The sequence below is a fragment of the Salvelinus namaycush genome, chromosome 5 (assembly GCF_016432855.1).
Source record: "Salvelinus namaycush isolate Seneca chromosome 5, SaNama_1.0, whole genome shotgun sequence".
In the NCBI taxonomy this organism is placed as follows: domain Eukaryota; kingdom Metazoa; phylum Chordata; class Actinopteri; order Salmoniformes; family Salmonidae; genus Salvelinus; species Salvelinus namaycush.
The window spans coordinates 29981497-30007495 of NC_052311.1; the positions used below are offsets into that span (position 1 = coordinate 29981497).

At 43.7% G+C, this 25999-nt stretch overlaps 6 protein-coding genes across 8 annotated transcripts in view; all 6 read left to right on the forward strand.

Annotated features, from left to right (window-relative positions):
- LOC120048177 (protocadherin gamma-A11-like) overlaps positions 1 to 25999 on the forward strand; it is a 119636-nt gene that overhangs the window by 64056 nt on the left and 29581 nt on the right. The gene's annotated exons all lie outside the window — the stretch shown is intronic.
- LOC120047970 (protocadherin gamma-C5-like) lies at positions 376 to 2835 on the forward strand. Its single transcript, XM_038993608.1, has one exon. It carries the CDS (start codon positions 376 to 378, stop codon positions 2833 to 2835), a length of 2460 nt encoding a protein of 819 aa, XP_038849536.1.
- On the forward strand, positions 5691 to 8174 carry LOC120047987 (protocadherin gamma-C5-like). The gene has a single exon (XM_038993633.1). The coding sequence runs from the start codon at positions 5706 to 5708 to the stop codon at positions 8172 to 8174; it is 2469 nt and encodes an 822-aa protein (XP_038849561.1). The 5' UTR covers positions 5691 to 5705.
- On the forward strand, positions 11031 to 13520 carry LOC120048016 (protocadherin gamma-C5-like). Its single transcript, XM_038993683.1, has one exon. The coding sequence runs from the start codon at positions 11046 to 11048 to the stop codon at positions 13518 to 13520; it is 2475 nt and encodes an 824-aa protein (XP_038849611.1). The 5' UTR covers positions 11031 to 11045.
- On the forward strand, positions 16281 to 18779 carry LOC120048041 (protocadherin gamma-C5-like). The gene has a single exon (XM_038993720.1). It carries the CDS (start codon positions 16281 to 16283, stop codon positions 18777 to 18779), a length of 2499 nt encoding a protein of 832 aa, XP_038849648.1.
- On the forward strand, positions 22757 to 25240 carry LOC120048066 (protocadherin gamma-C5-like). The gene has a single exon (XM_038993756.1). The coding sequence runs from the start codon at positions 22772 to 22774 to the stop codon at positions 25238 to 25240; it is 2469 nt and encodes an 822-aa protein (XP_038849684.1). The 5' UTR covers positions 22757 to 22771.

A 25999-nucleotide genomic window follows, 5' to 3' on the forward strand; every position in this document is an offset into this window, starting at 1 on the left:
AAATGGAGTACTGTTTTTCTCTCATGTTGAATTGTTATGGTGCCTCATATGTTTCCCAAGAGCTCGTATTTTCACTGTATAGCTTTAAATGACTGGTACATCCTGATTGGTAGCTTGTGTTAGGCGCTGTGCACCAATAGCATGCAGAACTGTACAAAGAGATCTACTCCCTCCCTCCCCCCCAGCCTCAGCACCGTAAACCCTTACAATGCTCAGAGCTGGAGGAGAAAGAGGGATGTGCCTCGACACAAAGCGTCTCCATCACAGTCAAATATGAGAGACATTGACATTCGATTACAGATTGATTATCACCACTCCTGCGAAAGGGCGAATTTTGGGTGAAATAATATATTCGTTTTGATGTGTCGTGGAACAATGTGGAATAGACTTCCCGTGTGGCAGGTGCTGCTATGGTGGCATCATTTATTTCTCTTGTGGAGTACAATAGACGGACAGACTCGCTACACCATCTCGGAGGAACTGAAACAGGGCTCTGTGGTAGGAAATCTAGCCAAAGATCTGGTTTTGGGACTATCTGAGATTTATCGTCGTAAATTACGAATAACCTCGGAAGCTGGTAAGCAGTATTTCAGTGTGGATCTGGGGAAAGGAGAGCTGGTCGTCTGTGAGAGGATAGACAGAGAGGAACTGTGTGGACAAAGAGTTCCGTGTATTTTGCCTTTGGAGATAGTGATTGAAAATCCCTTGCAGCTTCACCGAGTTGATATTGAAATACAGGATATCAATGATAATTCTCCCAGCTTTCTCACCAAAGAAAAAGTATTAAAGATTGCAGAGTCAATAAACCCAGGAGCAAGATTTCCACTCGAAAGCGCACTGGATCCTGATGTCGCTGCGAATACAATACGCTCATACAGCATTAACAAAAACGACAATTTCAAATTGAATGTCAAAAATCACAAGGATGGTAGCAAAACCCCAGAACTGGTCCTTGAAAGGTCTCTCGACCGGGAGAAGCAACCTGTTCATAAGCTCATTCTCACCGCTGTAGATGGGGGTGATCCAGTGCGTTCAGGAACCTCTGAGATTAGTATCATGGTACTTGATATTAATGATAACGCACCGCAGTTTGAGAGACAACTTTATGAGGCTAATGTTAACGAAAATGCTGCACCTGGCACTCAGATTTTACGAGTAAAAGCGACAGACCCGGACGAGGGACTAAATGGGAAGATAGAGTATGCATTTGGAGAACAGACGCCAGACTCAGTGACTGCATTGTTTGATATAGATTCTTCGACAGGAGTGATTGTAATAAAAAGACAACTCAACTATGAGCAGACGAGCTTATATAAATTTGACATCGTCGCTAAAGATAAAGGCAACCCGGATATGGACGGGCATTGTGATGTTGAATTTAAAATGATTGATGTTAATGACAATATTCCAGAGATAATTGTGACGTCTCTAACGACACCTGTTCCAGAAGATTCACCTATCGGAACCGTGATAGCTTTGATAGGCGCTAAAGACTCCGACTCGGGGGACAATGGGAAGGTGCGGTTAAGCGTGTCACCAAAATCTCCATTCAAGTTGAACCCGTCCGTATCCAAGCATTACACACTGGTAACTAATGCTCCTCTTAACCGTGAGCGTTACTCGCAGTATAGTATAGAAATCAGTGCCAGTGATTCAGGGAAACCCCCTTTATCCAGCAAGAAAACAATCATTGTTGATGTGTTAGATGTGAATGACAATCCACCGCTGTTCTCTCAGCCCTCGTACACAGTGTACGTGAAAGAGAATTACGCACCAGGGAAACTACTATGTTCAGTCTCCGCCACTGATTCCGACCTGGGGGATAACGCGAAGACCTCCTACTCCATCCTAGAGTCCAAAGTGCAGGACGTGTCTGTGTCCTCCTACGTGTACATAAACTCTGACAACGGTAGTATCTACAGCATGCACTCGTTTGACTATGAGAAACTAAAGGTGTTTCAGATTCTGGTGCAGGCCATGGACCACGGCTCTCCCTCTCTGAGCAGCAACGCCACAGTCCATGTTTTTATCCTGGACCAGAACGACAATGCCCCCGCTGTTATTTACCCCTCCGCTGCCCTGGGCTCGCTCTCTCACCAGAAGATGCCCCGCTCCGCTAAAGCAGGCTACCTGGTTACTAAGGTAACGGCCGTGGACGCAGACTCGGGCCATAACGCCTGGATCTCATATAAACTGGTGGAGGCCACAGACACGTCTCTGTTCAGTGTCAATCTTTACACGGGGGAGGTGAGGACGAAACGCGCTGTGTCCGAGCAGGACGACTCCTCTCAGAGGCTACTTATAGATATACAGGACGACGGGGTGCCAGTCCAGTCCGCCACGGTCACATTGGCCATACTGGTAGAGGACGGGCTCCACGAACCCATCTTGGATCTCCGGCAGAAAACTCCAGAACCCAGTAAGAAAAGCGGGAGAATCACCCTGTATTTGATCATCTCTCTGGCCTCGGTGTCCGTGCTGTCTCTGGTGACTTTTGTCATCTTAGCAGTCAAGTGCGTTAGAAACAGCAGGAGCAGCGGTAGTTGCTGCATGAGACGGGACGACTTGGACGGCTACAAGAACCCCAACAGAAACCTGCAGATTCAGCTCAACACTGACGGGCCGATTAAGTACGTGGAGGTCCTGGGAGAGGATATGTTGTCTCAGAGTCAGTCCTTCAGGTCATATCTCTCTCCCATGTCAGAGTTCAGTGATTTTACCTTCGTTAAGCCCAGCAGCACCACTGACTTTAAGGAGATGATCAACGTCCTAGACGCGTCTTTACCTGACAGCGCCTGGACCTTTGAGAGCCAGCAGGTGAGAAGTGACGTATAATTTATTGTGATGATTAAGATGATCGAATGTAGGCTGTTTTATGACGTCAACATACAGTTTTGTGTTGTAACATTACACAAATCAAAGCTAGATGTTTTGGCAGTATTTTCATGACTCGGTATTTAACAGACTCCAATCTGTGAATAAATATGCCACTGACGTTTGTGTTCAGTTGTTATCATTTAAGCAATAGGTTATTTATTCCGTTTAAAATAATTAATTGTCAGTATTCATCAAAGTGGTGCAATGGTTCCCTTCAGTACAATCCATATTATCTTGTAATAATTTAGTATTCAACATAGGCTACTGGTAATTACTAAAACCCATACTCGTGCGGTTTGAATGATTTCAAAATATCCTGTGATGTATTTTAACCTGTTGGTTGTAATCCTCAGAGACCTTGTAATCTCTATTGTTACTGTAGTGGGTGTTTTGCGTGATTCTGTGCCTATCTGACTGGCTAGTGGACGACTGAGGGTTTCAGCACCATTGACAGCAACACTCCCGTTGAATCAACTGTGTGGTTTTGTGTGCGCGATGACAGACAGGATATTTTACTATTGCTGCAATATATATATATACAGTACCAGTCAAAAGTTTGGACACATCTACTCATTCAAGGCTTTTTCTTTATTTTTACTATTTTCTACATTGTAGAATAAAAGTGAAGACATCAAAACTATGAAAAACACATATGGAATCATGTAGTAACCAAAAAAGTGTTAAACAAGTCAAAATATGTTTTAGATTTTAGATTCTTCAAAGTAGCCACCCTTTGCCTTGATGAGAACTTTGCACGCGCTTGGCATTCTCTCAACCAGCTTCATGAGGTAGTCACCTGGAATGCATTTCAATTAACAGGTGTATCTTGTTAAAAGTTCATTTGTGGAATTTCTTTCCTTCTTACTTAATGCGTTTGAGCCAATCAGTTGTGTTGTGGGGTGGTATACAGAAGATGGTCTTATACCAAATAAGGCTAAGTCCCTATTATGGCAAGAACCACTGAAATACGCAAAGATAAATGGCAGTCCATTATTAGTTTAAGACATGAATGTCAGTCAATCCGGAAAATGTCAAGAATGTTGAAAGTTTCTTCAAGTGCTGTAGCAAAAACCATCAAGCGCTATGATGAAACTGGCTCTCATGAGGACTGCCACAATACGTTAATTAGAGTTAACTGCACCTCAGATTGCAGCTGAAATAAATGCTTCACAGAGTTCGAGTAACAGATATCTCAACATTAACTGTTCAGAGGAGACTGCATGAATCAGGCCTTCATAGTCGAATTGCTGCAAAGAAACCACTACTAAAAGACATCGATAAGAAGAAGAGACTTGCTTGGGCAAAGAAACACGAGCAATGGACATTAGACTGGTGGAAATGTGTCCTTTGGTCTGATGAATCCAAATTTTTGATTTTTGGTTCCAACCACCGTGTCTTTGTGAGACCCAGAGTAGGTGAACGAGGGGCCTCCCGAGTGGCGCAGTCCTGGAGACCCATGGGGCGGCGCAGAATCGGCCCAGCGTCGTCCGGGAGGGGAGGGTTTGGCCGGCAGGGATGTTCTTGTCCCTAACTATCAATTGGATACCACGAAATTGGGGGGAAAAAGGGGTGAAAAAAAGAGTAGGTGAACGGATGTGTGGTTCCCACCGTGAAGCATGGAGGAGGAGGTGTGATGGTTTGGGGATGTTTTTCTGGTGACACTGTCAGTGATTTATTTAGAATTCAAGGCACACTTAACCAGCAGGGCAACACAGCATTCTGCAGCGATACGCCATCCCGTCTGGTTTGTGCAAGTGGGACTATCATTTGTTTTTAAACAGATCAATGACCCAAAACACACCTCCAGACAAATAGTAAGGGCTATTTGACCAAGGAGAGTGATGGAGTGCTGCATCAGATGACCTGGCCTCCACAATCACCCGACCTCAACCCAATTGAGATGGTTTGGGATGAGTTGGACTGCAGAGTGAAGGAAAAGCAGCCAACAAGCGCTCAGTATATGTGGGAACTCCTTCAAGACTGTTGGAAAAGCATTCCTCATGAAGCTGGTCCAGAGAATGCCAAGAGTGTGCAAAGCTGTCATCAAGGCAAAGGGTGGCTACTTTGAAGAATCTAAAATGTCAAATATATTTTGATTTGTTTAACACTTTTATTATACAATGTAGAAAATAGTAAAAATAAAGAAAAACCCTTGAATGAATAGGTGTGTAAAAACTTTTGGCTGGGACTGTGTGTACATATATATATATCAGACTAATTTTAGCTCATTCAATATTTTATGTGAAGAAAAACATCTATAACGGCATAAAAAAAATGTGTCTCGATCCACGGGGCTCCATCAGAATTGAAATGTTTTGAATGTTATATATATATTTATATATATTTTTATCCTTGTTTACGCATAACTCTCTATACTTCTGGCTGCCGTTAATATTTTTTCACATCAATATGGACAGTATGTTATATTGGAAAATACAGTTACATTCTCCCATCTCCCTGTTTTTTTGTGAGAGATAGAGTGCTGATAGAGGCAGACTGCTGTGGCTTTAAGGAGTCTGTTCTGTTGGTCTGTTATTGGATGGTAGATATGTGCTCTGTGCACCAATAGTGTGCAGAACTGTACAAAGAGATCTACTCCCTTCCCCCAGCCTCAGCACCGTAACCCTTAGAATACTCAGAGCTGGAGGAGAGAGAGGGATGCGCTCACATTCACGGAGATACACTCGAATCTAAAAACAACATAATTTCTGCTATACAAAATTAATCGAAAATGCTAAATGGAATATACATTCTGGAGATGTATTTTGGTATGAATCTCTTTTTTATGGACAATATTTCAATCGGAATTGTGTTATAACGGATCAGGGATGACAAAGACAATTGGATACCGAAACTGGAGATGGCTGGCTCTTTGGTGGCGTCATTTCATTCTCTTGTGGAGTACAATAGACGGACAAACTCGCTACACCATCCCGGAGGAACTGAAACAGGGCTCTGTGGTAGGAAATCTAGCCAAAGATCTGGGTTTGGGACTCTCTGAGATTTTTGACCGTAAACTACGTGTCGCCTCTGAGGCTGGTAAGCAGTATTTCAATGTGGATGCGGGGAAGGGCGAGCTGGTCGTGAATGAGAGAATAGACAGAGAGACTTTATGCGGACAAAGTGCCAGCTGCGTTTTACCTCTGCAGGTTGTCGTTGAGAACCCGTTACAGTTGCACCGTATTGAGGTGGAAATACGCGACATAAATGACAATTCTCCTAATTTCTTAACAAAATATCTTATTCTGAAAATGGCTGAATTGACAGCTGTAGGCACGCGTTTTCCGTTGGAAAGTGCAGAGGACCCCGACGTGGGAAGCAATTCACTTAAATCCTACATTCTTAGTAAAGACGAATGTTTCAGTGTAAAAGTTAAAGACATTGAAGGAGGACGAAAAATCCCAGAGCTCGTGTTAGAGAAGCCACTGGACAGAGAGAAAAAAGCTGTCCACGAGCTTTTATTGACGGCTCTAGATGGAGGCACTCCGGCTAGGTCTGGAACTTCACAGATCACGGTCACTGTCCTTGATAACAATGACAATAATCCCGTATTTCAGAAAGCTGTATATAAAGTACGGGTTAATGAAAATAGCGAAAAGGGCACTTCCTTGATTAAGCTTGAAGCTACTGACTCAGACGAGGGTGTCAACGGGGAGATAGAATATTCCTTCGGCAAGCATACACCAGAGTCGGTGTTATCTGTGTTTGATATTGATGCAGTAACGGGGGAAATGTTTCTAAGAGGGGAATTAGATTATGAGAGTGCGGCTTCTTATCGTATAGACATTACTGCTGTAGACAAAGGCATCCCAGAAATGGAGGGACACTGTCGGGTACAGGTAGAAGTAACAGACGTTAATGACAATGCTCCCGAAATTGTCCTCACCTCCAAACCTAGTCCAGTGCGCGAGGACGCACCGAGTGGCACGGTAGTGGCTTTGATCAGTGCCCGTGACCTAGACTCCGGGAATAACGGTAAAGTAACGTTACAACTTACAAAAGGCCATCCTTTCAGTCTGAAACCGTCATTTTCTGATAATTACGCACTGGTCACCAGTGGTGTTTTAGACAGAGAGAGTTTCTCAGAGTATAATATTGAGATAACAGCCACTGATTCAGGTTCCCCTCCCCTGACTACCAAGAAAACTATACCAGTCACTATCATTGATGTCAACGACAACCCCCCTAAATTCAGCCAGTCCTCATATAATGTCTATTTAAAAGAGAATGGACTACCAGGCTCCATGTTATCATCAGTATCCGCATTTGACCTGGATTTCGGGGGTAATGCCAAGATTTCCTACTCCATCTTAGACTCCAAAGTGCAGGACGTGTCTGTATCCTCCTATGTGTACATTAACTCTGATAACGGCAGCATCTACAGCATGCACTCGTTTGACTATGAGAAACTGAAGGTGTTTCAGATTCTGGTGCAGGCCAAGGACCACGGCTCTCCATCTCTGAGCAGCATCGCTACTGTCCATGTTTTTATCCTGGACCAGAACGACAACGCCCCCGCTGTTATTTACCCCTCCGCTGCCCTGGGCTCGCTCTCTCACCAGAAGATGCCCCGCTCCGCTAAAGCAGGCTACCTGGTTACTAAGGTAACGGCAGTGGACGCAGACTCGGGCCATAACGCCTGGATCTCATATAAACTGGTGGAGGCCACAGACCCGTCTCTGTTCAGTGTCAATCTTTACACGGGGGAGGTGAGGACGAAACGTGCTGTGTCCGAGCAGGACGACGACTCTCAGAGGCTGCTTATAGAGATACAGGACGACGGGGAGCCGGTCCAGTCCGCCACGGTCACATTGGCCATACTGGTAGAGGACGGGCTCCACGAACCCATCTTGGATCTCCGGCAGAAAACTCCAGAACCCAGTAAGAAAAGCGGGAGAATCGCCCTGTATTTGATCATCTCTCTGGCCTCGGTGTCCGTGCTGTCTCTGGTGACTTTTGTCATCTTAGCAGTCAAGTGCGTTAGAAACAGCAGGAGCAGCGGTAGTTGCTGCATGAGACGGGACGACTTGGACGGCTACAAGAACCCCAACAGAAACCTGCAGATTCAGCTCAACACTGACGGGCCGATTAAGTACGTGGAGGTCCTGGGAGAGGATATGTTGTCTCAGAGTCAGTCCTTCAGGTCATATCTCTCTCCCATGTCAGAGTTCAGTGATTTTACCTTCGTTAAGCCCAGCAGCACCACTGACTTTAAGGAGATGATCAATGTCCTAGACGCGTCTTTACCTGACAGCGCCTGGACCTTTGAGAGCCAGCAGGTGAGAAGTGACGTATAATTTATTGTGATGATTAAGATGATCGAATGTAGGCTGTTTTATGACGTCAACATACAGTTTTGTGTTGTAACATTACACAAATCAAAGCTAGATGTTTTGGCAGTATTTTCATGACTCGGTATTTAACAGACTCCAATCTGTGAATAAATATGCCACTGACGTTTGTGTTCAGTTGTTATCATTTAAGCAATAGGTTATTTATTCCGTTTAAAATAATTAATTGTCAGTATTCATCAAAGTGGTGCAATGGTTCCCTTCAGTACAATCCATATTATCTTGTAATAATTTAGTATTCAACATAGGCTACTGGTAATTACTAAAACCCATACTCGTGCGGTTTGAATGATTTCAAAATATCCTGTGATGTATTTTAACCTGTTGGTTGTAATCCTCAGAGACCTTGTAATCTCTATTGTTACTGTAGTGGGTGTTTTGCGTGATTCTGTGCCTATCTGACTGGCTAGTGGACGACTGAGGGTTTCAGCACCATTGACAGCAACACTCCCGTTGAATCAACTGTGTGGTTTTGTGTGCGCGATGACAGACAGCATATTTTACTATTGCTGCAATATATATATACACAGTACCAGTCAAAAGTTTGGACACATCTACTCATTCAAGGCTTTTTCTTTATTTTTACTATTTTCTACATTGTAGAATAAAAGTGAAGACATCGAAACTATGAAATAACACATATGGAATCATGTAGTAACCAAAAAAGTGTTAAACAAGTCAAAATATGTTTTAGATTTTAGATTCTTCAAAGTAGCCACCCTTTGCCTTGATGAGAACTTTGCACGCGCTTGGCATTCTCTCAACCAGCTTCATGAGGTAGTCACCTGGAATGCATTTCAATTAACAGGTGTATCTTGTTAAAAGTTCATTTGTGGAATTTCTTTCCTTCTTACTTAATGTGTTTGAGCCAATCAGTTGTGTTGTGGGGTGGTATACAGAAGATAGCCTTATTTGGTATAAGACCAAGTCCCTATTATGGCAAGAACCACTGAAATACGCAAAGATAAATGGCAGTCCATTATTAGTTTAAGACATGAATGTCAGTCAATCCGGAAAATGTCAAGAATGTTGAAAGTTTCTTCAAGTGCTGTAGCAAAAACCATCAAGCGCTATGATGAAACTGGCTCTCATGAGGACTGCCACAATACGTTAATTAGAGTTAACTGCACCTCAGATTGCAGCTGAAATAAATGCTTCACAGAGTTCGAGTAACAGATATCTCAACATTAACTGTTCAGAGGAGACTGCATGAATCAGGCCTTCATAGTCGAATTGCTGCAAAGAAACCACTACTAAAAGACATCGATAAGAAGAAGAGACTTGCTTGGGCAAAGAAACACGAGCAATGGACATTAGACCGGTGGAAATGTGTCCTTTGGTCTGATGAATCCAAATTTTTTATTTTTGGTTCCAACCACCGTGTCTTTGTGAGACCCAGAGTAGGTGAACGAGGGGCCTCCCGAGTGGCGCAGTCCTGGTAACCCATGGGGCGGCGCAGAATCGGCCCAGCGTCGTCCGGGAGGGGAGGGTTTGGCCGGCAGGGATGTTCTTGTCCCTAACTATCAATTGGATACCACGAAATTGGGGGGAAAAAGGGGTGAAAAAAAGAGTAGGTGAACGGATGTGTGGTTCCCACCGTGAAGCATGGAGGAGGAGGTGTGATGGTTTGGGGATGTTTTTCTGGTGACACTGTCAGTGATTTATTTAGAATTCAAGGCACACTTAACCAGCAGGGCAACACAGCATTCTGCAGCGATACGCCATCCCGTCTGGTTTGTGCAAGTGGGACTATCATTTGCTTTTAAACAGATCAATGACCCAAAACACACCTCCAGACAAATAGTAAGGGCTATTTGACCAAGGAGAGTGATGGAGTGCTGCATCAGATGACCTGGCCTCCACAATCACCCGACCTCAACCCAATTGAGATGGTTTGGGATGAGTTGGACTGCAGAGTGAAGGAAAAGCAGCCAACAAGCGCTCAGTATATGTGGGAACTCCTTCAAGACTGTTGGAAAAGCATTCCTCATGAAGCTGGTCCAGAGAATGCCAAGAGTGTGCAAAGCTGTCATCAAGGCAAAGGGTGGCTACTTTGAAGAATCTAAAATGTCAAATATATTTTGATTTGTTTAACACTTTTATTATACAATGTAGAAAATAGTAAAAATAAAGAAAAACCCTTGAATGAATAGGTGTGTAAAAACCTTTGGCTGGGACTGTGTGTATATATATATATATCAGACTAATTTTAGCTCATTCAATATTTTATGTGAAGAAAAACATCTATAACGGCATAAAAAAAATGTGTCTCGATCCACGGGGCTCCATCAGAATTGAAATATTTTGAATGTTATATATATATTTATATATATTTTTATCCTTGTTTACGCATAACTCTCTATACTTCTGGCTACCGTTAACATTTTTTCACATCAATATGGACAGTATGTTATATTGGAAAATACAGTTACATTCTCCCATCTCCCTGTTTTTTTGTGAGAGATAGAGTGCTGATAGAGGCAGACTGCTGTGGCTTTAAGGAGTCTGTTCTGTTGGTCTGTTATTGGATGGTAGATATGTGCTCTGTGCACCAATAGTGTGCAGAACTGTACAAAGAGATCTACTCCCTTCCCCCAGCCTCAGCACCGTAACCCTTAGAATACTCAGAGCTGGAGGAGAGAGAGGGATGCGCTCACATTCACGGAGATACACTCGAATCTAAAAACAACATCATTTCTGCTATACAAAATTAATCGAAAATGCTAAATGGAATATACATTCTGGAGATGTATTTTGGTATGAAGCTCTTTTTTATGGACAATATTTCAATCGGAATTGTGTTATAACGGCTCAGGGATGACAAAGACAATTGGATACCGAAACTGGAGATGGCTGGCTCTTTGGTGGCGTCATTTCATTCTCTTGTGGAGTACAATAGACGGACAGACTCGCTACACCATCCCGGAGGAACTGAAACAGGGTTCTGTGGTAGGAAATCTAGCCAAAGATCTGGGTTTGGGACTCTCTGAGATTTTTGACCGTAAGCTGCATGTCGCCTCTGAGGCTGGTAAGCAGTATTTCAATGTGGATGCGGGGAAGGGCGAGCTGGTCGTGAATGAGAGAATAGACAGAGAGACTTTATGCGGAAAAAGTGCCAGCTGCGTTTTACCTCTGCAGGTTGTCATTGAAAACCCGTTACAGTTGCACCGTATTGAGGTGGAAATACGCGACATAAATGACAATTCTCCTAGTTTCTTAACAAAAGATCGTGTTCTGAAAATGGCTGAATTGACAGCTGTAGGCGCTCGTTTTCCGTTGGAAAGTGCGGAGGACCCCGACGTGGGAAGCAATTCACTTAAATCCTACATTCTTAGTAAAGACGAATGTTTCAGTGTAAAAGTTAAAGACATTGAAGGAGGACGAAAAATCCCAGAGCTCGTGTTAGAGAAGCCACTGGACAGAGAGAAAAAAGCTGTCCACGAGCTATTATTGACGGCTCTAGATGGAGGCATTCCGGCTAGGTCTGGAACTTCACAGATCACGGTCACTGTCCTTGATAACAATGACAATAATCCCGTATTTCAGAAAGCTGTATATAAAGTACGGGTTAATGAAAATAGCGAAAAGGGCACTTCCTTGATTAAGCTTGAAGCTACTGACTCAGACGAGGGTGTCAACGGGGAGATAGAATATTCATTCGGCGAGCATACACCAGAGTCGGTGTTATCTGTGTTTGATATTGATGCAGTAACGGGGGAAATGTTTCTAAGAGGGGAATTAGATTATGAGAGTGCGGCTTCTTATCGTATAGACATTACTGCTGTAGACAAAGGCATCCCAGAAATGGAGGGACACTGTCGGGTACAGGTAGAAGTAACAGACGTTAATGACAATGCTCCCGAAATTGTCCTCACCTCCAAACCTAGTCCAGTGCGCGAGGACGCACCGAGTGGCACGGTAGTGGCTTTGATCAGTGCCCGTGACCTAGACTCCGGGAATAACGGTAAAGTAACGTTACAACTTACAGAAGGCCATCCTTTCAGTCTGAAACCGTCATTTTCTGATAATTACGCACTGGTCACCAGTGGTGTTTTAGACAGAGAGAGTTTCTCAGAGTATAATATTGAGATAACAGCCACTGATTCAGGTTCCCCTCCCCTGACTACCAAGAAAACTATAACAGTCACTATCATTGATGTCAACGACAACCCCCCTAAATTCAGCCAGTCCTCATATAATGTCTATTTAAAAGAGAATGGACTACCAGGCTCCATGCTATCCTCAGTATCTACATCTGACCTGGATTTCGGGGATAATGCCAAGATTTCTTACTCCATCTTAGACTCCAAAGTGCAGGACGTTTCTGTGTCCTCCTATGTGTACATTAACTCTGATAACGGCAGCATCTACAGCATGCACTCGTTTGACTATGAGAAACTGAAGGTGTTTCAGATTCTGGTGCAGGCCAAGGACCACGGCTCTCCATCTCTGAGCAGCATCGCTACTGTCCATGTTTTTATCCTGGACCAGAACGACAACGCCCCCGCTGTTATTTACCCCTCCGCTGCCCTGGGCTCCCTCTCTCACCAGAAGATGCCCCGCTCCGCTAAAGCAGGCCACCTGGTTACTAAGGTAACGGCAGTGGACGCAGACTCGGGCCATAACGCCTGGATCTCATATAAACTGGTGGAGGCCACAGACACGTCTCTGTTCAGTGTCAATCTTTACACGGGGGAGGTGAGGACGAAACGCGCTGTGTCTGAGCAGGACGACTCCTCTCAGAGGCTGCTTATAGAGATACAGGACGACGGGGTGCCGGTCCAGTCCGCCACGGTCACATTGGCCATACTGGTTGAGGATGGGCTCCACGAACTCATCTTGGACCTTCGGCAGAAAGCGCCAGAGCCTAGCAAGAAAAGCGGGAGAATCACCCTGTATTTGATCATCTCTCTGGCCTCGGTGTCCGTGCTGTCTCTGGTGACTTTTGTCATCTTAGCAGTCAAATGCGTTAGAAACAGCAGGAGCAGCGGTAGTTGCTGCATGAGACGGGACGACTTGGACGGCTACAAGAACCCCAACAGAAACCTGCAGATCCAGCTCAACACTGACGGGCCAATTAAGTACGTGGAGGTCCTGGGAGGGGATATGTTGTCTCAGAGTCAGTCCTTCAGGTCCTGTCTCTCTCCCATGTCAGAGTTCAGTGATTTTACCTTCGTTAAGCCTAGCAGCACCACTGATTTTAAGGAGATGATCAATGTCCTAGACGCGTCTTTACCCGACAGCGCCTGGACCTTTGAGAGCCAGCAGGTGAGAAGTGACGTTGGCCTATAATTTATTGTGGACTGTTCTGTAATGTGGAGGATCAACATACAAGCCTACCGAACATCCTGCTTGGAACACACTGCTTGAATCAACGTCGATTCCACGTCATTTCAATGAAATGACGTTGAACCAACGTGGATTAGACGTTGAATTGTATGTCTGTGCCCAGTGGGATGCGTGTTTTGGGCTTCCACATTCAACGAATGGAAGCTTGTCCTTTTGGCAGTATTTTCATTGATGCATTATGACATAGGAATATTACTGCAGGTTAATGTTGAGACTCAGTATGTGACATGCTACAGCCTGTAAATAAATAGGCTGGCGATTAACGATATGCAACAGACGTTGAAGTGCAATTTAGAATTCAAGCAGTATTTTGTCATATTGAAATAGGGCTGCAAAATTATGGCAATTTTCCCCATTGTCTTCCAAAAAGATCTTGGTTGAATGATTCTCAGATTCCCTGCGTATTCCCTCTTAATTCCGGCAATCTTTTCCCAAAACCAGGGAATTTTGGGAAATGTACTGGAACTTTGCAACCTTAGGTTAAAATGATTTCAGCGTTCAACTAAACGATGCAACGGTGCTTCCATTCAGATTTATAAAAATGATCGTAACGCTTCATTTTAAGGGGTCCTAATTACATTGTAGTAACGTGTAATTACACTAACGAGGATTGTAGTGAACTGTAACGTCGCATAACTGGTAGTAATTGTGGTATGCAATTACAGAGGTGTAACAATGAATGCTTGTTACCGTGCGTGTTACAAATGGGCAGGTTTCCACTAAATTCACCAACTTAGTGTTTCGCTTCTTCTCAGCTGCATACAGTTACAACTGTCACCAAGGTTGTGGTCCCTCGTGGATGCGCTGGGCGTCTGAGAGATTATAGCCTGTGCTCAATGGGCTCTAATTACTTACCCTTGAATGTGCACTGTTCAAACTTTATCTCTCAGTGTTGTTGCTGGCGCTTGCTCCCAAAATAAAGTGCAGCATCTGGGTTAACTTGGTTGAGCAGGTAAAAACAGATCAGTAGGTCAACCTCACTGACTGGGATCTAAAATGGGTGGCATCCCAGATTTGGAAAAATGCACTATTCCAAAGCATAGTGCATGCATTGTTTGCCTACGTGCAATGTAATTACTAGTTGTTCCACTTCATTTTAATGAGCTAAATCTAGTGTATCACGAGGAGAACTTATTTGTAATGAATGTGTACTTATACAGTACATTACCCATTCTGACAACCTGGGCCTCATTTTAAAGCTTCAGGACGTTTCACTTCATTTCCCAATAAGGTACAGAAATGAAGTGAAACGTCCAGAAGCTTGAAAATGAGGGCCAGGTTTTCAGGATGGGTAATGTACTGTATAAATACACATGAGTTAAAAGTAAGTACCCCTCAATATACACTTCATTTTAACTAGCTAAATCCGGTGTAACAACAAGTAATTGAGTTGCACTTAAGCAAACATTACATGTGCTTTGGAACAGTGTCATAATCCTCATCTGGGATGACCAAGTTAACCCAGAGGGAACACTTTATTTTGGTGGCAAGTGCTAGAAATAACGTTGAGTGGAGATGTATTTTCAAAATTGCACATTAATGGGTAAGCATGGTAACAAGCAGTCATTGTTACACCTTTGTAATTACACAACGCAATTACTACCAGTTACATGTTGTTATTACACTGACTGTGGGTTGTTACAGTTAACTACAGCGCTTGTTACAGTGTAGTTACACATGTAACTACAATGTAATAGGGAACCCTTAAAATGAAGCGTTACCAAATGATCTTGGAATAATTTTAGCAGTAAACATATTGCCAATACTTGAATGATGTCAAAATATCATGTGAATGATTTTAATCTGTTGGTTGTGATCCACAGTCACAGATACGGTGTAATATATATTATTACTGTATTGGGTGATTTCCGTGATTCCGTTTCTATTTGGCCGTAGGGGTGAGAGTTTCAGCATCATGGACAGCGACACTAGCGCTGAATCAACTGTGTTTCTTGTGGTCGCTATTGCAGACAGATGCTGCGTCCCAAATTGGCACCCTATGCCCTATATAGTGTGCTTCTTTTGACCAGGCCCCATAGGATGGCCTGTACGATTTTCAAATAGATTGCAGCTCATTCAATATTTAATGTATAATAGGGAAAACAGGTGTTTCCTTCCAGTGGGCTCTTTGAGAATAGCAATGTTTTGGATGATGCCTGTGCGTAATGGGAGATTCTATTTCTGATCATTGTTTACACTTTTACGCAGTCCTATCTGGTCCTATCTGTTGGCTATCGGCTGCCATGTCCATACTATATTTCACATTATTATTGTTGTGTAATCGAAAATAGTCATTTTATCATCTCTCTCTCTGTCTCTCTCTCTCTCTCTCTCTCTCTGTGTGTTCTGTGTCACAGTGCCTATAGGCCTGGCTGCTGTGGCTTTAAGAAGTCTGTTCTGTTGGCCCCTCATTGGATGTTACATGCAGACTGTGCACCAATAGTGTGCAGAACTGTACAAAGAGATCTACTCCCTCCCCCCAGCCTCAGCACCGTAACCCTTACAATACAATACTCAGAGCTGGAGGAGAGAGAGGGACGCGTTCACACAGACGAATATATAAAGTCATTTAAACACCGTATCCTTTCCGATATCCAAACTTTAGAAAAATGCTAGATGGAATATGCGTTCTGGAGATGCATTTTGATATAAAGCTCTTCGTTCTGGACAGTATTTTTGTAATTGTATTATAACGGATAAGGGATGACAAAGAGAATGGGATACCGAGACTGGAGATGGCTGGCTATTTGGTGGCATCATTTCTTTCTCTTGTGGAGTACAATAGACGGACAGACTCGCTACACCATCTCGGAGGAACTGAAACAGGGCTCTGTGGTAGGAAATCTAGCCAAAGATCTGGGTTTGGGACTCTCTGAGGTTTTTGACCGTAAGCTGCGTGTCGCCTCTGAGGCTGGTAAGCAGTATTTCAATGTGGATGCGGGGAAGGGCGAGCTGGTCGTCAATGAGAGAATAGACAGAGAGACGTTATGCGGACAAAGCGCCAGCTGCGTTTTGCCTCTGCAGGTTGTCATTGAAAACCCGTTACAGTTGCACCGTATTGAGGTGGAAATACGAGACATAAATGACAATTCGCCTAGTTTTCTTACAAAGGAGCTCACAGTGAAAATAGTCGAATTGACTGTTGCAGGCACACGTTTTCCGTTGGAGAGTGCAGAGGACCCTGACGCGGGCAGTAATTCCCTTAAATCCTATACTATTAGTAAAGATGAGTGTTTTACGTTGAAGGTAAAGGAGCTTGGTAATGGAAAGAAAATACCAGAACTAGTTTTAGAGAAACCCTTAGACCGAGAGAAAAAATCTGTCCATAAACTACTGTTAACAGCTCTAGACGGAGGCACTCCTGTCAGATCCGGGACGGCAGAGATAACTATCACTGTGCTTGACGTAAACGATAATTTTCCAGTATTTGAAAAGTCTGTGTACAAAGTTTCTATTCACGAAAATAGTGCAAAGGGGACATTTATGATTAAACTTAAAGCGACAGATATTGACGAGGGTCAAAACGGGGAGATAAAGTTTTCGTTTGGTGAGCGCACCCCTGCGTCTGTGCTTTCTACATTTAATATGGATCCAGACACAGGGGATCTTTTTTTGAAGGGGGATTTAGATTTCGAAAGAGCGACAACATATGACATTGATATCACGGCGAGAGATAAAGGCATTCCTGAAATGGAAGGACACTGTCGCGTGCAGGTAGAGGTAATAGACGTTAACGACAATTCGCCTGAAATTGTCCTCACTTCCCAACCAAACCCGGTGCGCGAGAACGCGCCCAGTGGCACGGTAGTAGCTTTGATCAGTGCCCGGGACCTTGACTCCGGTAATAACGGTAAAGTGACGTTACAGCTCCCGAGAGGTTATCCTTTTAGTCTGAAACCGTCCTTTTCTAATAATTACGCACTGGTCACCAGTGGTGTTTTAGACAGAGAGAGTTTCTCAGAGTATAATATTGAGATAACAGCCACTGATTCGGGCTCCCCTCCCCTGACCACCAAGAAAACTATACCAGTCACTATCATTGATGTCAACGACAACCCTCCTAAATTCTCTCAGCCCTTCTATAATGTATATTTAAAAGAGAATGGACTACCAGGCTCAATGCTCTCCTCAGTATCCGCGTCTGACCTGGATTTCGGGGAAAATGCCAAGATCTCCTACTCCATCCTAGACTCCAAAGCGCAGGACGTTTCTGTGTCCTCCTATGTGTACATGAACACTGATAACGGTAGTATCTACAGCATGCACTCGTTTGACTATGAGAAACTGAAGGTGTTTCAGATTCTGGTGCAGGCCAAGGACCACGGCTCTCCCTCTCTGAGCAGCAACGCCACTGTCCATGTTTTTATCCTGGACCAGAACGACAATGCACCCGCTGTTATTTACCCCTCCGCTGCCCTGGGCTCGCTCTCTCACCAGAAGATGCCCCGCTCCGCTAAAGCAGGCTACCTGGTTACGAAGGTAACGGCCGTGGACGCAGACTCGGGCCATAACGCCTGGATCTCATATAAACTGGTGGAGGCCACAGACACGTCTCTGTTCAGTGTCAATCTTTACACGGGGGAGGTGAGGACTAAACGGGCTGTGTCCGAGCAGGACGACTCCTCTCAGAGGCTGCTTATAGATATACAGGACGACGGGGAGCCAGTCCAGTCCGCCACGGTCACATTGGCCATACTGGTAGAGGACGGGCTCCACGAACTCATTTCGGACCTCCGGCAGAAAGCGCCAGAGCCTAGCAAGAAAAGCGGGAGAATCACCCTGTATTTGATCATCTCTCTGGCCTCGGTGTCCGTGCTGTCTCTGGTGACTTTTGTCATCTTAGCAGTCAAGTGCGTTAGAAACAGCAGGAGCAGCGGTAGTTGTTGCATGAGACGGGACGACTTGGACGGCTACAAGAACCCCAACAGAAACCTGCAGATTCAGCTCAACACTGACGGGCCGATTAAGTACGTGGAGGTCCTGGGAGAGGACATGTTGTCTCAGAGTCAGTCCTTCAGGTCATGTCTCTCTCCCATGTCAGAGTTCAGTGATTTCACCTTCGTTAAGCCCAGCAGCACCACTGACTTTAAGGAGATGATCAACGTCCTAGACGCGTCTTTACCCGACAGCGCCTGGACCTTTGAGAGCCAGCAGGTGAGCACTGTAGTGACGTGTAGTTTAATTGTGACACTTGGCTATTGAAAACAACCTATTTTCTGGTCTGTGATGCTTGTTAATTGGTGACGGATAGGCTATCAGCCATATAATTAGGAATTAGAATACTAGGATATCTATACTGAAGCCATAGTATTGTAATTTAATCGGATCTCTGTGCTCTCCAACCATGAAAAGTCGAAGTTTGCTTTTCTGGTGGTATTTGGTTCTGGTCTTTCTGATTTATACGAAATGATATCTTGGCAGTAATTGGCTACAAGGTTATAATTGAAAACATGTATTTATTGTAGTATCATGAGCTCAGCACAGAAGAACAAATGCTCAAATGGTGTGTTTTTAGATGAATCCAAGTTCGCATGTGTATTATTTAGCAGCTGACATACGGCCACGTTTATATTGGGCCTATTGAGTACATACAACATATCAAATTACTTATGTGTTGTGCATGATGTTTGCTCTATCAGGGATCCGTTATCTAAAAGGCTCAGGATTTCAGCACCATTATTGTGGACAGCGACACACTCTGGTTGCTAAATCAACTGTGCGGTTTTGTGGAAGCGATTGCAAACAGTTTGAGAGGTAGAGAATAAGTGCTGCTCAGTTAATATTTATATAAACTCTGCATATGTAATGTTCACATAAATATGTTTTGTATATTTGTTTTATCCTGTTTTACATGTTTACTCATTCTTTCGGCCTAACTAAATTCTGTACTTACTAATGTATTTATTTTACCACCAATATTGACAGTAGGGGAGAGTGGGGTAAATTGAGCCATTTTTTTATATTCAGCATCACTCTATAAACAAATTTAAAAAAAGGGAAATATAGTATTATTTCTAACAACGATACAGTATCTACATATATTTCAGGATGTTGTGTATCACTGAAAATAATCAGAATTCATGTAAATATTACAGCTTTTAAAACATAGCTTGTCCACAAATGTTGGTCTCTTGGCAAAACTTAGTTGTGTAAGTTGAGCAGCTGGACAGGGTATGTTAAGGCGCCTATACACATTTCTGTACTGAATGAAATATTACCACTACCACTACCTTTTTAAAACCAAATCCACAGATGATGTAATCGCCATCACACTGCACACTGCCCTATTCCATCTGGACAAGAGGAATACTTATGTAAGAATGCTGTTCATTGACTACAGCTCAGCATTCAACACCATAGTACCTTCCAAGCTCATCATTAAGCTTGAGGCCCTGGGTGTCAATCCCGCCCTGTGCTATTGAGTTCTGGACTTCCTGACGGGCCACCCCCAGGTGGTGAAGGTAGCAAACAACATGGACAAACTGAAATAGTCCACCCACACAGATAGTGTGGTGAAGAAGACGCAACAGCACCTCTTCAACCTCAGGAGGCTGAAGAAATCTGGCTTTTCACCTAAAACCCTCACAAACATTTACAGATGTATAATTGAGAGCATCCTGTCTGGCTGTATCACCGCCTTGTATGGCAGCTGCACCGCCCACAACCGCAGGGCTCTCAGAGGATGGTGCGGTCTGCACAACGCATCACCGGGGGCAAACTACCTGCCCTCCAGGACACCTACAGCACCCGATGTCACAGGATGGCCAAAAAGACCATCAAGGACAACAACCACCCGAGCCACTGCCTGTTCACCCCGCTACCATCCAGAAGGAGAGGTCAGTACAGGTGCATCAAAGCTGGGACCGAGAGACTGAAAAATAGCTTCTATCTCAAGGTCATCAGACTGTTAAACAGCCATCACTAACACAGAGAGGCTGCTGCCTACATACAGACTTGAAATCATTGGCCACTAAGAAATGGATCACTAGTCACTTTATTAAGGCCACTTTAATAATGATGTTTACATATCTTGCATTACTCATCCCATTTGTATATACTGTATTTTATACCATCTATTGTATCTTGCCTATGCCGCTCGGTCATTGCTCATCCCTATATTTATATGTACATATTCTTATTCCATTCCTTTACTTAGATTTGTGTATTAGGTAGTTTTTGTGGAATTGTTAAATTACTTGTTGATATTGCTGCACTGTCGGAACTAGAAGCACAAGCATTTCACTACACTCGCAATAACATCTGCTAACCATGTGTATGTGACTAACAAAATGTGATTTGGTTTGATATATTTTTTTCCCAACACACAATTCAACATAATCACAATAGCTTTTTTTGTCTTTTGATCATTTTAAGCATATTTTAACGCAGACGCATCACCTAATAAACACTTTGTACTTTAAAAATTGTTTTTAGCGTAGGCCAGGGGCCTCGTTTATAAAAATGTTCTTAGATTTATACTTGAACTTAGTCGTAAGATCGTTTCCCACGGTGTGCTTGCGTTCGATTCATAAAAGATACTGAGCATAAAAAAACTTGCTTACGCGGGTTCTAAGAAGCCCATTTGTAACTTACGCACCTGTGATCTATAAATCTCAAAGGAACTTAAAATTGACGGCACCTGAACGCGCCTTAAATCAGCGATGTCCCCTGTTACCACAATTGAGGATTTAGTCAGGAATAGCCATGGATCATAATACGCAAAAAAAGTCATTCCAGTCTCTGAAAACTCTCGCCCTTCTAAAAGTACGGTTTTCAATGTCTTCCAATAACACATAACAGCCATGGTTACTTTTGTCCAATTTGACACATTCTTTAATAGAACACCGCATCCGGTTATTAATTCAAAACACCTTGCGTCTGGCAATTTATTCCTCACACCTTTAGTTCATAATTCCTAACAAATTGTTCATAAAGCTAATGCAAAGTTCACCACAGGCTTGGAGGCATATGCGTTCCAAACTGCAATCCCCCTACATAACCAGCAGGAAAATCACTTACGGCAAGTCCAGACTTTACGTAGAGATAAGATCATTTCCACGTCAAGGAAAGGTTTTATAAATAACTACTTATACGTGGTTTTCTGCGTCAGTCATACTTAAGATCAAAATTGATCGTAAGTCCGTTTTATAAATGAGGCCCCAGGCCCTGTTGTTACCTCGTACCCCAGCAACAATGCCGTGCATCATCCCTCAACTTACCCCAAGGCAAACATTTTGGACTATATTAGCCCACACAGCTACTGTAAAAGGATGCACTTTCATGTTAAGTTTAGGACCTCATGTTGAAGCTTATAGAGACCCAACTGATGTACAGAAAATCCGTTGTTTGGACATAAAATGCTTACCACTTTTTCAATGTGGTTTCTTCCTTCACAGACTCCATGAAATGATTACCTTTTCTTAAGCATTTGGTCGAATTATGCATTTTGTGTATGGTTCCCTAGAAACAAAGGCAGCTCAACTTACCCCACTCTCCCCTGTGCTATATTGTATATTATAAACTGGGTGGTTCGAGCCCTCAATGCTGATTGGCTGACAGCCATGGTATATCCGACCGTAGACCATGGGTATGACAAAACATGTATTTTTACTGCTCTAGTTACGTTGGTAAGCAGTTTATAATAGCAATAAGGCTCCTCGGGGGGTTGTGATATATGGCCAATATACCACGGCTAAGACCTGTGTCCAGGTACTCTGCGTTGCGTCGTACATAAGAACTATTCTTAGCCATGGTATATTGGCCATATACCACACCAACTCGGGCCTTATTGTTTAAATGAAAAATACAGTCACTTTATCCACTCCCTCTCTCTATGCCAGTTAAAGTGCTTAGGCAGAGCCTGGCTGCTGTGGCTTTAAGAAGTATATTCTGTTGGCCCCTCATTGGATGCTAGAGCTGCACGCGGTGCACCAATAGTGCGCAGAACTGTACAAAGAGATCTACTCCCTCCCCCCAGCCTCAGCACAGTAACCCTTACAATACTCAGAGCTGGAGGAGAGAGAGGGATGCGTTCACACACACGGAGACACAATATCATCTAAACACTTTAACGTTACCGTGATACAACATTTATAGAAACATGCTAAATGGAATATGCGTTCTGGAGATGCATTTTGATATGAACGTCTTCGTTCTGGACAGTATTTTTGGAATTGTGTTATAACGGATCAGTGATGACAAAGAGAATGGGATACCGAGACTGGAGATGGCTGGCTCTTTGGTGGCATCATTTCTTTCTCTTGTGGAGTACAATAGACGGACAGACTCGCTACACAATCTCGGAGGAACTGAAACAGGGCTCTGTGGTAGGAAATCTAGCCAAAGATCTGGGTTTGGGACTATCTGAGTTTTTTGACCGTAAACTACGTGTCGCCTCTGAGGCTGGTAAGCAGTATTTCAGCGTGGATTCGGGGAAGGGCGAGCTGATCGTGAATGAGAGAATAGACAGAGAGACTTTATGCGGACAAAGCGCCAGCTGCGTTTTACCTCTGCAGGTTGTCATTGAGAACCCGTTACAACTGTATCGTGTTGAGGTAGAAATACAAGATATGAATGATAATTCTCCAAGTTTCCCTTCCAAACAACACCCGTTAGAGATAGCTGAAACAACTGCGGCAGGTGTACGTTTTCCCTTGGAAAGCGCACAAGACCCCGATGTGGGGAGTAATTCTCTAAAGTCATACATTCTTAGTAAAGATGAATGTTTTACTTTAAAGGTAAAAGAACTCTCTGGCGGCAGAAAGGTACCAGAACTAGTCTTGACTAAAGCTCTGGACCGAGAGAAAAAAACTGTCCATCATCTATTGTTGACAGTTGTAGACGGGGGCAACCCAGTGAGATCCGGAACCTCGCAGATAACTATTACAGTTCTCGATGTAAATGATAATGTGCCCGTTTTTGAAAATGCAGTGTATAAAGTTTCTGTAAGTGAAAAAAGCGCAGAGGGCACTTTCATAGTTAATCCTAGAGCAACAGACGCCGATGACGGACAGAATGGACAGATAGAATATTCGTTCGGTGTCCATACGCCAGACTCGGTGCTATCTGTGTTTGAGATTGATTTTCTAACAGGAAAAATCATTTTAAAAGGGCAATTAGATTTTGAGAGCGCTGCAAATTATGAAATTGACATCAGTGCGAAAGACAAAGGTAGCCCTAGAATGGAGGGGCATTGTAGTGTGCAGGTAGATGTAGCAGATGTAAATGACAACTCTCCCGAAATAATTTTAACCTCCAAACCAAGTCCTCTGCGTGAGGATGCACCGAGTGGCACGGTAGTAGCTTTGATCAGTGCCCGGGACCTAGACTCCGGTAATAACGGTAAAGTGACGTTACAGCTCCCGAGAGGTTATCCTTTTAGTCTGAAACCGTCCTTTTCTAATAATTACGCACTGGTCACAAGTGGTGTTTTAGACAGAGAGAGTTTCTCAGAGTATAATATTGAGATAACAGCCACTGATTCAGGTTCCCCTCCCCTGACTACCAAGAAAACTATAACAGTCAGTATCATTGATGTCAACGACAACCCCCCTAAATTCAGCCAGTCCTCATATAATGTCTATTTAAAAGAGAATGGACTACCAGGCTCCATGTTATCATCGGTATCCGCATTTGACCTGGATTTCGGGGATAATGCCAAAATCTCCTACTCCATCTTAGACTCCAAAGTGCAGGACGTTTCTGTGTCCTCCTATGTGTACATGAACACTGATAACGGCAGCATCTACAGCATGCACTCGTTTGACTATGAGAAACTAAAGGTGTTTCAGATTCTGGTGCAGGCAAAGGACCACGGCTCTCCATCTCTGAGCAGCAACGCCACTGTTTATGTTTTTATCCTGGACGAGAACGACAATGCACCCGCTGTTATTTACCCCTCCGCTGCCCTGGGCTCGCTCTCCCACCAGAAGATGCCCCGCTCCGCTAAAGCAGGCTACCTGATTACTAAGGTAACGGCCGTGGACGCAGACTCGGGCCATAACGCCTGGATCTCATATAAACTGGTGGAGGCCACAGACACGTCTCTGTTCAGTGTCAATCTTTACACGGGGGAGGTGAGGACTAAACGTGCTGTGTCCGAGCAGGACGACTCCTCTCAGAGGCTGCTTATAGATATACAGGACGACGGGGAGCCGGTCCAGTCCGCCACGGTCACATTGGCCATACTGGTAGAGGACGGGCTCCACGAACCCATCTTGGACCTTCGGCAGAAAGCGCCAGAGCCTAGCAAGAAAAGCGGGAGAATCGCCCTGTATTTGATCATCTCTCTGGCCTCGGTGTCCGTGCTGTCTCTGGTGACTTTTGTCATCTTAGCAGTCAAATGCGTTAGAAACAGCAGGAGCAGCGGTAGTTGCTGCATGAGACGGGACGACTTGGACGGCTATAAGAACCCCAACAGAAACCTGCAGATTCAGCTCAACACTGACGGGCCGATTAAGTACGTGGAGGTCCTGGGAGAGGATATGTTGTCTCAGAGTCAGTCCTTCAGGTCATATCTCTCTCCCATGTCAGAGTTCAGTGATTTCACCTTCGTTAAGCCCAGCAGCACCACTGATTTTAAGGAGATGATCAACGTCCTAGATGCGTCTTTACCTGACAGCGCCTGGACCTTTGAGAGCCAGCAGGTGAGCGGTAAACTGTAGCATTGTGACGAATTGGATTGTTGGATGTAGACGGTTTTATGACGTTTGATATTAACACACAAACAACATGCGTGTGTTTTTGTGTTTCAACATTCCACAGCTCTAAACCTTGTTCTTTTGGCAGTGTTTTCATTTACTGAAGATATTAATATTATGGTAGCTTATCCTTTAGACTATGTCTGATACAAAAGGCTGTAAATAAATAATGGATAGTTTTACCATTGAAGTCGCAGTGAAACGTTGAATTCAAACGGTACTTTTTCCGATTCTAATATTTTCCCGATTGAACCAAATGCTGCAATGTTTCTTCCCTTCAGATTTATCAAAATTCTATAATATTCTAAATATTGAATTCATTATTCTACCCTGTTGATTGTAGCCATTAGAGAGCTATTGTGTAATCTATATTGTTACTGTAGTTGCTGTGTAGCGTCATTCTGTGTCTTTCTGACTGGCTAGTGGACGCGTATGGGTTTCAGCACCATGGACAGTGACCCGGCTGAACGAACTGTGTGGTTTTTGTGTGTAAGAGGGCAGACAGAAATTCTTATACAATTGCTGTAAAATATATATTTTTCAGATTGACTGAAGCTTGACTTGATTGACTGAAGCTCAATCGATATTTTATGCAAACTATAATCGTCAAAAATGTGTTTCCTTCCACAGACTCTTCTAGAATGGCAGTATTTTGGATGATATCTGTGCGCAATGGGAGACTATATTTTTGAACATGTCTTACACTTTTACCTATTTTTATCT

What these genes read in the sequence shown, in the direction of transcription:
- LOC120047970 (XM_038993608.1), top strand. Translation starts at nt 376, where the DNA reads ATGTGGAATAGACTTCCCGTGTGGCAGGTGCTGCTATGGTGGCATCAT.
- LOC120047987 (XM_038993633.1), top strand. Translation starts at nt 5,706, where the DNA reads ATGACAAAGACAATTGGATACCGAAACTGGAGATGGCTGGCTCTTTGG.
- LOC120048016 (XM_038993683.1), top strand. Translation starts at nt 11,046, where the DNA reads ATGACAAAGACAATTGGATACCGAAACTGGAGATGGCTGGCTCTTTGG.
- LOC120048041 (XM_038993720.1), top strand. Translation starts at nt 16,281, where the DNA reads ATGACAAAGAGAATGGGATACCGAGACTGGAGATGGCTGGCTATTTGG.
- LOC120048066 (XM_038993756.1), top strand. Translation starts at nt 22,772, where the DNA reads ATGACAAAGAGAATGGGATACCGAGACTGGAGATGGCTGGCTCTTTGG.